Here is an 11,386-nt window from a genome sequence, read left to right as displayed (position 1 = left end):
TTGCTTTTTATGCAAAACAGGAAAAAGACAATATGCAATTATCTTGAGGAGGGAACAGCTGAATGTGGTTGATGAACAGTCTGGATTCAATCATGCTCTTAGTGCGTTATATGCAATTAAACTGCAATAGAGATAATGGCCTCCATTGCCAACTGAGTAATAATCCCAGTCATAATCACCTCCATTACTTTTATTAGGCTTGGCATTATCATCATCACTCTTATTATTTATTATACTTTTCCACAAGAAGAAAATCTTTGACAATGAAACCCTGAAACTGTAAGGTATAATATAATAATATTATAATTATAATATAATAATATAAGGTATAATGCTTACAAAATGAGTTTTGAGGGAAAATGTCTTTGACTGAGTCGATGCTAAAGTTCAAATCTGACCAAACCAAATTGATTCGTCCTCTCTCCATGTTTATTTGAAGAAGTCTAGAGTTTCACCTATTCTCACCACTGTAGCAGCTGTCCACTGACTCAACCCCTTGTGGCCAGGACATGAGAGCAAAGAGTGTGTGTGTGTGTGTGTGTGTGTGTGGGGGGGGGGCTTAACACACTCAAGAATAAAAACAGACCATCAGAACATCTCAGCTGCACTGCACCCAATCAACCCAAGCCACACATCATGCAACTGGGGCGCCGCTGATCAGTGACCACAAATAACAAACAGTCCCACTGGTGTACCCCCCATGGACTAACAGCTGGGCTATTCTTAGAAAAAGAAATAATACAAGAGGGCTGAAATAACGAGAGTCAGACAACTTCAAAGACTGTGGTTCACTAGATGGCATTGGCGGCCATCACATCGTGTAATTAGCAAAAGATTGTGAACGTGTTAATCTAAAAGTGACTGAAGTGAAGTCACAGGAAAGCAGACCTTGCATTAATATATCAGTGGGTGGCATTGGATAGGTCTTACAATTATCTGACATCCTTAACATTCGAGTTCCCGAAATGTCCAGCAGATTAATCTCTCTACTTTATCCTTGTCAGACATCCTGACAGTATCTAAGCAGGTAGGGTGTGTGTGTGTGTGTGTGTGTGTGTGTGTGTGTGTGTGTGTGTGTGTGTGTGTGTGGTGTGTGGTTGTGTGGTGTGTGTGTGTGTGTGTGTGTGTGTGTGTGTGTGTGTGTGGCCAGGACTTTGTAATACTGAGTGCCGGGTGGGAACTACCCTATTAAGCTGTGATGGAGACACCAGCTGAAAGCTCTGCAATCACTGCAACTTTTTACTGGCTTGCCTTCACGCATGCTGCTTCACAGAGTCTTGAGTGACATTCCTGCTGACGTGAATCGAATACCGCAAGATTCCTTGGCTGAACTTTTGACCCTGTGTCCCCATCCAGAAACCATGGCACTATATTCCATCCCAAACATGCTGGGCCCAGGCCTATTTTGGTACACAAATAAAAGGGTGGAAGCCTCGCTCTTGCTAGATGATTACAAGCCGTGTTTTGTTGTAAACCTAACACAGCCTAAAAATACACAATATCAGAGTAACAATACACCCTGCAAAGCTCTGTCCCCAATACTGCCAAGACATGAATAGCGCCTGATGCAGACAATGTCGTCAAATGAGGGGCATGTGTTTGTGTGCATGTGTGATTTGAGGTACCTTCATGCGAATGGGGAAACCAGATTTGCGAGGCACTGGAGTGGGGGCCGCCCCGGAAGGAGGGTGAGGACGGCGAGGAGGGCGGCCGGGAAGGGTGAGACGGGTGGGAAGGGGGGGAACCCAGACTACTGGCCAGAAAGGTCCCCATGAAGGAGGCGGAGGAATTGCCCATCAATCCACTGCCTGCATTCCCACAGGGACAAAGGTAAGGAGAGAAAACATGGTTAGAATTAGAGAAGTGCATGTACACAGTGACCTGAGTGTGAATTAATTATATATATATATATATATATATATATATATATATATATGAAATGCAGATGTAAAAGAATGAAGCCCACTGGCCGTCTAGGTGAAATCACAGAGCCAGGTAGATTTGATCACTGCCCTGGGGAGAGGGTGAATGAGTAAGAGTGTGTGTGAGAGAGAAAAAAATAAATAAAGAGTGTGAAACTCTCCTCCCCCTCACTGACAGCAGAGTCCTCTCCCCTCGTCTTCTCTCCTCTCACACCGCCTCTCCCCATGGGCAGACAGAGGTCTCATCTCACAGCTGAGTACACACTTTCTCAGGCTCTCTCCCTCTCGCTCTCACACACTTTTGCTCCTGCTCCCCAGTGTCCTTTTCTCAATTTCTCTCCCTCCCTCCATTATCTTATGCTCTCCATCTCTCACTTTCATGCCCTCAATCTCTCTTATTGCTCTGCTCCATTTCACCTCATCTCTGTCTGTCTCTCTTCCTTTCATTCTGCATGACTCTGACAATCCTGTACTTTCTTCTTTGTTTCCATTTTGGTGTTTTACTCCTTTTCCTTGCTCCCATCTGCTTTGTCACAGTGGCCCTTTCCTCTCTTCTCTTTCCCTCCTGTGTCCCATCGCGATGAGCGGAAATACACTATGGGCATGTTTCTTCCCAACCCTCATTGTCTTTTCTCTCCCTCCCTCTGTCCCGCTTTCTTTCTGACACATAGCATTTCTTTGCTTTGTTCTTTACTATAATGATGGCACCAGCAGAGCAATCTGTCCCTGGCTGGCTGAACTGTGTGTTTAACAAGACTATGATGAGTAATTGACCATTTGTTGCAGCGCCCATGTGACTGGGGGCTGATTGTCTATTATGCATTGCTGGGCAAACTGGAGAAAACACACTGATTAACCACTGCTTAAATTACATTCCCATTACACGCCTGCCAGTGCACTTGAGCGAGGGGCCCGGGTGCCCAAATCTTTGCACATTCGTTTCCCCCAAGTCACACTGCCGTGAAGTCTCATGCATATGTATGATGCTTGGATGAGAGCACACATGCACATACTTGCACAAACTCACACATTGGTGTGTCATACATTGTGCGCACAGGGCTACCTGTGAAAACGTTGGGGAGAGCAACATGGTAAAAATTCATTATCAGCCCCTCCTGACGAGCTGATCTAACAAGAAACGCTGTGTGATTTGATTTTCTTTAAGCATGAATCAGTCCAAACATGAATCAATCCTTTTCTGGGAGTGAGAACAATTGCGAGGGAGTCTTGATCAGCCAGGCGGTGAGCGAGTGCATCCTCTGGGCAGACAGCAGGGATAAACCCATCAGTCTGCTGCTTGCTCCTGCACCGAATAGCCCATGGCTCATGGGCCAGAGCACAGGAGCATGCCGAGGCACACAGAGACACACACACCAACTTCACACATAGAAAAAGGCACATATTCTTGTACACACAAACCAACTCACACTGTGTCCCACAGCCCCAGACAGGTGGAAATCCCCCACAATCCCCAACCTTACTCTACCTCGAAAAAACTACCATAAAACCAGGCCTCTGTGTGTGTGTGTGTGTGTGTGTTCACACAACGGCCTATCACAAACTCACACGAAAAAAAATAATCTCCTTAGTGTTTAACTAGCACATTCACTGCAAGACCAAATAGCCTCCGAAATATGGCCACAGGAGTTTTTAACTATGAGTCAACCTTTTCAGTCAAAGTCAGCTAAATCTATTTTCTGATGCAATGCTAGGGACAAAAATACAGAATACATGCAAACAAACAATAGGAGGACCATTACAAATAGGATATACAGAAATGATGAGAAAGACTTTTATATCACGTATATATATATATATATATACACACACACACACACACACACACACACACACACACACTTTAAATATCTTTAGGAGGCAGCCACATAGCAATGGGTGCTATAGCAACAACATACATTTCGGTGGGAGGTAGCCTAATGACATACCCATGCTTTTCTCCTTTTCAGCCCTCCTTTTCTTCCTTCCTTCCTTCTCTGCTGCCACCTCCTATCACCCCTGACTCTGCGGAGCACTCCTGGCAGAGCTCTATGAGAGCAGGGTGGGATTCAGGGGCAGTGGGGGATGGATTATTGCCAGTGTGCTCGCTGGGCACACATCCCGCCCCCATCATCCAGACACTCAGGGCTCCTGTACTGTATGGCACCGCCCTCAACATTGCACACTCCTCGGCCCTCTCTTTCTGCCTGTCGCCCCCACGAACCCCAGGTTTCCTTAGTGCCTCTGGCTCACATAAATCAGCTAATCCTCCTGCATTATTAACAGCCTCGCCCCAGAGAGAGAGAGAGAAAGGGTGAGAGAGACAGAGACTGACAGAGGCCACGAAACCCCTGCCAGATAGACAAGGAAGGGAGAGGGACAATACATACAAAGGTAATGTCTAGATGTCAGACAAGGGGATTTTTAGGTTTAGGCTGATGTTATGGGAGAAGGGTATTGAAGGAAAACCTTAGGAGGGTCTCGGGTCAACTCATACACAACACAACCTCTCTGTGATCCAGTTTGGCCATATGGTTTATACTGGGAAAAGGGCATTGTTCCAATCTAAACTGTAGTAGTACAAAATAATAATGCAGCCTTCACCTCTGTCACATGGGCTTTTGCTGACTCCACAGCCTGTCACTGAGTAAATGACCCCTCCCTGTGTTACCCCCTTTCCACCAACACAAACCTATTTCTGGGCTGTGAAAGTGCCCGTTTGCAGTTGGTTAAACTGACGAACCTTCTAAGAATCTTTGCTTTTCCATGGGCCAGAGAGCCAGATCATTAACGTCACAGTATACATCTCAGTTTTCCATTCCCGCTTCCAAATTCTCATTTTTGGCATTCGTCATTTTGGCACTTTTTTCAAATTAAATTGATGCTTTTTGCAAAAAAAAAACAACAAAAAAACAATTGACGCTTTTTTCAACGTTTTAGATGCATTTAGAAAAAATGCATCAAAAGCGTAGGAAAAAACCTAATTTTTTTTCCGAAAAGACGGCCAAAGACTGTCACAAAGTCAAAATTTCACAAAGAGTTAAAAGTGTCAAAACTTTTGGGAAAAAACCGCCAAAACCGTAAATTCTTTTTATGTATGTGGGTTTTGAGAGCTATGAAACGCCCTACACGGAACACTGCTGCTTCGATTGCAAGCTCTGGTTTTTAGACTTGTTAGTCACGATAATCCTGCCCCTGTTATAATTGGTTCTTGGTTCTAGTTATAATTAGTTCTTGGTTCCAGACCAGCAAAGTGTTGGTGTCGCTCTGGAACCAGTTTTCCTGGCCGAAAGCTGGTTCTTTGGCTGTCGAAACAAAGAACTGGTTTGAGATTAGGCATCGGCTCCGAACCGGCCCTCAAACTTTCTTAGTGGAAAAGGGGTTGGGGTTGTATCTGCTGTTAGCCTACATGATGCTGCGCAAAAATGTCTTTCCCTTGCAGTTTGCTCAAGAATTCTAATACCACGGTTTAATATAAGGACATGAGCAACACACATACTGTTTTAATATGATGCCCTCCCTAAACCCATTCAAAGCCTAATGAATCAGAGGTGTTGGTGAGAAAGCACACAGGTTATTAAAGTCTGCTGGTCTGTCTTGGTGTTGGGGCAGTTTCAGTTTGGGTGCCAACCAAAGCAGTGCAGAACAAGTGGAGCAAGGGTCCACGGCATGACAGCACTGGTGCTGGACTCACCATAACTGTTTATTTAGCAGCTTATTAAATGGTGACATGGATCCAGGGAGCCTACCACTGCTACACCAGCTCCTTGTAAAGTTGTGTTCTCTAGGCCTGTGCTTTTTAAAACCCTGCTTATTTTTGTTTTTAAGTGGTGCCAGCAGTGCACTTGTATGGGCTGTTAAGAAAACCGGGTCATGTGCATCCTAATCGGCGCCGATCCCTGACAGCGATGAAGATTAATCCTATTAGAGAATTAAAGGAGACGGGAGCATTGGGATGGGGGAACACCACCTCCCTCCCTGACATCTAAACATCCCACCCTGACACCCTCACACGCACAGTTGTGATTAAATGGGTTAAAACGCACACAAATATCCCAGAACCTCTGGAGGTGTTAAGTGCTACTCCACCCACGCTCCAGTGTGGGTGAAGAAGTCCAGTTTGTGCACATCAACCAAAACACACGTGCATACACAGTAATGTGGGCCCAGGCAGAGGCCCCCATGCACGGCATGGAGTGAGCAGCAGGCGGGGAGGCGGAGCAGGGAGAATGAAGGCCCAGTTGTCATGGGAACAAAAGAGAAACAGCGCTTGAGGCAAGGAGGCTGAATGCTAGCTATTACAACAGAAGTGGGCAGATGCAGTTGGTCAGTGTGCTGCTCAGCAACAACAGCCTTTCCAACCTACCTTGAAACCACACACACACACACACACACACACACACACCATCTAATCTGGTTTAAATTGTTAGGCTGTGGGGAGGGAGGTGTCATAATCTTTGCCCCTACTCATTAATGTAACTTGAGGGTGAGTGGTTGTTTGGTGTCTTAACAAGGAATTATACAATAATAGGATGTAATGGGATTCATGTGGGCCAAGCAGTGATGGGGAAAAAAAAGCTGAGAAAACAACAAGCACCCACCCACAACACGTTGTCGTTTTTAATGCTGGGAATCAGATCAAAGTTCCCCCTGGAGAAATACACACCCATTCGCACGCACTTGTTGGCTTGGGCATGCAAGTACACACACACACACACACACACACACACACACACACACACACACACACACACACACACACACACACACACACACACACACACACACACACACACACACACACACACACACACACACACACACACACACACCCCTATGCCTATTGTCTAAGAGAAGATAAAGTACAATTATTTCCCAGTGCATCATATTTCCCTGTCTGCTCTTGAAAAACGAACCAGGTTATTCTCCAGCTCTCTGTCTTATCTTCAGACAGCAGCCTGAAGGGACGGACGGACGTGTCGTCTAGAGAAGGACACCAGACAGACAACGAGAGATGAGAGTGATGGCGACAAGAGAAGAAGAGAGACAGGGAGAAAATTGCAGGTGTGACTACATCAACCTGTTCCTCCACAGCTCAGTGATCAGCCAGTGTCAAAGAGGAGAGGATAGAAGCAGAAGAAATGCCAGGAGATAGAAACACAAGCACACACCATTACTTCATAAGACCTCCGATCACAGAAAGAGTCAATGAGCACAAGCCAGTTGAGGTTGCACTGTCAGCGGTCAGTGCCATGTGGCAGCCAGCTTCTGCAGCTCTTTATAACACACCCTGAATGATCACAGCTCATATACTCTCCCTCTGTCATGTCCTGTGAAACAACACACACTCCCTTCCTTATTGTCTCAAATACATTAAATATATATCAGCAAGAGTTAGATGATCAAAGAAAAAGCAAGAAACCTTTTCATTTCCAAGAGCTGTTTAAAATCCAACAGCTATTGAAGTAGCTGTTGCTAGTATTGCTTTAACTCCCTGACACAGCAAGACAACACACCAGATCATGTATTGGTAACATATTAGAATGGGATTTTGATTTCAGGCTTCAAGTTTGTTATGTGGCCTGGTTTGGCTCTTTAACACTGTAAAAGCTGAAAGAAGGGAGTCGACTCTGAAGACAGAAGCGATGAAAGTTAATTCAAAGTTAACTTACCAAGTGAAAACATATTGAGCAGGATGTGTCTCTCTCATCAGACTTTCCTACCGATGTAGTTTCATGTTCTGCCCAAGAATTCAGATGCCCAAGAAGAAGCCAGCCAGACTTTCCACACATATTCACTCAAAAACACACAACTAAGTTTTCTGGCCCTCTTTGGATTGGGGAACTGCACACACCGGCAGCAGAAGACAGACTGCACACGCTACCCTGAAGGGCCGCTGACTAACACAGCGCCTACTTCCTCACAATAAAACACAGCAGGAATTTCAAATGGCTAAAAGAGGGGGGATTTCCTTCAAACAGTCAAAGTCATCTTGAAAACATTAGCGCAACTGGTAGCCAAATTTTCTCTTCACTTCAGAAACAACTGTAGCAGGAGTTTTTTGTTTTTTTTTGTTGTAGTTGCTTGACCCCCCTGCTTTACAAACTCCCTCCCTGACTTAATCTTTTTGGGTTGGTGGGTGGTAGGATGGAGTGACTAAGGGACCTCTACAACTTTAGAAGGAGGCTGGTCTGATCAGAAGTATTAGAGAGAGAGAGAGAGAGAGAGAGAGAGAGAGAGAGAGAGAGAGAGAGAGAGAGAGAGAGAGAGAGAGCGAGCGAGCGAGCAGACGATCGAGTCGAGTCCTGGAGCTGGGCCCAGTGCAGAGGTGGGGGAAAGTGCCAGTAGCGCACGCCTCCAACACTCCACACTGCGTGCCTGTGGAGTGAGTTTAGTGGATGTGGTCAGTGCGGGGGTGGGAGAAGTGGAAAGGGAGCAGAAGAAGCAGTTGGAGGAATAGATGGAGTAAGAGAGTGAGAATGTATGACAGGGCAACATCCAGAGGGGTGGTAAGGAGCGAGAGTTTAGACTAGAAGTGTAGTTAAGGGTGCGAGGAACTGTGAGAAACTTTGAGAGTGAAAGAGCAGCAGATAGTGTGTGGGAGTGTGTGTTGCTGAGCATATGTGAGCCTCCGTGTGTGCGACTGTGTGTGCGTATGGTGGTCGTCTCACTGAAAGTTGACAGCCTGTGTTTGCAGAGTGGCTTCGTGGTCAGCCACTTGCTTGCGATTGAAGTGATGGCGGGGTAAAATGGAATTTTCTTTCAGTACTATGCAAATACAATTGGCTCTGGGAGGTCAGCCAAAGCACACCGCCCACTTCACCCAGCTGTTTATACAATATACAAGTTGACATGATAGGATAAGAGATTCTAATCCTAAACAAATTAGTCCAACTGGCTCGTCTGAAAACGACACTGGATCCACACAGGCTGTGATGCTACAGAGAAAACAGGAACAAAGAACATGCACACATCCAATATATGTTTCTCTCCATATATTCTATTTCTCACCCTCCTTCACTATTTGTACAGACGTCTGAAAAAACAGGTGGTATCACATGTGTGCCACTACCTTTAGCCCCCTCAAGGGGTATTCCACCTCAATTTAACTGCAATTAATAATTCATACAGCCTCCTTTTCAGAGAGGGAAATCATTGTCAAAAAGGGGCTCGACCTATAATCCAATCACTCCTTTGCCAACAGTGGTGTGGAGGTGGGCAGGGCAGACGGAAAGAGATAGCAATTGAAGGCTACTGCGGATAAATAAGCTGGGGTATGGGTAAGGAGATTAAGGGTATAGCAAATGGCAGGCCATGTTGCTCAGGTTCAATGCCACTGATGGCCTGTCTCAAAAGGAAACTGGACAAAGAGTAGCTGGTAAATGAATGCTTAGACAAAAGGCTAAGGTAGGTAGGGTCTGTTAGGTTTGGGCTCGTAACTTGGACCTGTGTTTAGGTGTGCTTGCTGTGATCCGTGTGGAAGTAGCGCAGTAGTGTGCTGAGTCACTGGCCTCATCTGTGCAGAACAAGCAGACATTCCAGGCTGGGACACAGGAGGTGGGAGGACAGATTTGAAACAGCAGCAGGACCAGGCCAGGGCAAATCAGCTCAAGGCCCATTACCTTCCTTTTACACCCACCCACACATGCACACTGACATTCCCTACTCCCACAACACAGATTTAATAGCAAACACAAGACAAGCTATGTCACAACACAAAAACACCAAACTCTGCTTTCAATTTCTCTCATTCTATCCTTTCTCTGAGAACTTAAATGTCCATGATGTAACAGGAAGTCCATATTACACCAGCCCAAGAGTGTTTTCTCTCCAAGCACCACCTTGTTATTTCAATCAGCATTTTACTTTATTAAATCCCCCTCCACGCTACATAATAAAGCAATTGTTTTGTGTGTCTTGGTTACAGATGAAATGCAAGTGTATCTTATGGAATGGCCAATAATGTTCTGACATTTTGCTGGGTGCTTGCAGGGCCAGAAGCACTTTGATCTTTGTATACAGGGCAGCTACACACTTCTCAAGGAGAACCATTTGTTATCTGTCCAAACCTTGGTGAGTGTGCTTGTTAACTGACCCATTGTTACATGAGGGCATTTCAGGGCCGTTTGCTGTGTTCCAGCTCTTTATTCCTGAGGCATGAAATTGTGATTACCATAGCGGGGCTCATCTATCTCATTCTCTCATCCAAAGACGCACGGTAAACATCCACATTTGTATTTTGGTTTCTTTCTCTCTCTTCCTCTCTCTAGTTGTCTCGGTCTTCCTCTCTCATGATACACACACAGCAACACACCCAAGCACAAAAAAAGCCGCCCACAGCTGCGTCAGGCCATCTCTCTAACAATCCAATCTGTTTTCTTTCCCATGATGTTTCCCATTGGCACAGGGAGGAGAAAATCAGATTTACTCCCCCAGAGGGCCCATGCAGTTGCACTGATATGGAAAATGATTTCAGTGCTGCTTGAGCCCATAAACATTATTTTGGTCTCCCCTGTTAATGACACATTTCTTCCCAGCATTGTGGATCTCACAGAGGAAGAGATGAGTGTGTGGGAGGGGGGTGAAGAAGGAGGGAGGAAGAGGAAGGAGGGAGGAATCCTCCAGGGCCTTACATACAACAGGGGAGTCCTTCACCCCTCAAACTGCATCCTGACATCCAAGACTTATGTCACACACACAGCTAATCAACCATGCAGGAACTTAAATTGTCACAGCCTTCAAATAAAGCCCCCAAAAAAACAGAGCACAAAGATATCCCAGCTAGAAAACAAGCAGAGTCAAAGAGGGATTTCTCACCTCTCTCTCTCTCTCTAGCTGTCAGACTGATTCCAAACACACTGCATTTGGCTCCGGGGCTCAAAGCAACCACACTACAATTGTGTCATACAGCCCACATATCTTTTATTGCTGGTAGCAGCCAATATAGTATCCCCCCTCCTCTTCTTGAACACAGGGATACAATTTGTACTTTTAGTGGTAAGTTACAAACACTCACTGCCCGAGGCATATTGTCAACGAGAGGAGCTCGCTATAGCCTCAAGTCCTAAATACAAGTCATTTAATATGATGGTGTTAAAAAGAGACTCCAACAGGCTAATAGCGAGGCACTAAACCTCCCATTTGGCATCCATTAAAACCCATCTGCAGGACCAAATACGAGGGGGGCGAACAGGAGATGGCCATGCTAGATGACTAAAAACTGTCTTCCACTTTTGAACGTTCTCTCACAGGTCTCTCAATCTCCACATCCAAAAATGGGATTTTCATGGTTCTCCTGTTTCACTGGAAACATCACATGGAATGCTCTGGATCTGGTTTGTTTTACAGCTGATGACTGATCTGTCTAAATCCATTGGTTTTATGTTCTGGCCAAGGGGATGGATGGGTGACTAACGGCGGCTTGCATGCCATGTTTTAGCCGACGCAGCCAAAGATCAGCCAACCAG

At 45.6% G+C, this 11,386-nt stretch overlaps 1 protein-coding gene across 4 annotated transcripts in view; it reads right to left on the bottom strand.

The window, feature by feature from the left end:
• The window catches only part of bahcc1a (BAH domain and coiled-coil containing 1a), a 63,349-nt gene that overhangs the window by 30,780 nt on the left and 21,183 nt on the right, over window positions 1–11,386 (bottom strand). For all 4 annotated transcript variants that reach the window (XM_078269151.1, XM_078269152.1, XM_078269154.1 and 1 more), the window contains exon 3: window positions 1,626–1,808. In XM_078269151.1, the coding sequence (XP_078125277.1) occupies window positions 1,626–1,808 (183 nt within the window). The remainder of the gene's footprint in view (window positions 1–1,625; window positions 1,809–11,386) is intronic.

The sequence above is a fragment of the Sander vitreus genome, chromosome 15 (assembly GCF_031162955.1).
Source record: "Sander vitreus isolate 19-12246 chromosome 15, sanVit1, whole genome shotgun sequence".
Lineage (NCBI taxonomy): Eukaryota > Metazoa > Chordata > Actinopteri > Perciformes > Percidae > Sander > Sander vitreus.
Note: the sequence above shows the minus strand (reverse complement) of the source record. Positions and strands in the feature narration are given on the sequence as shown.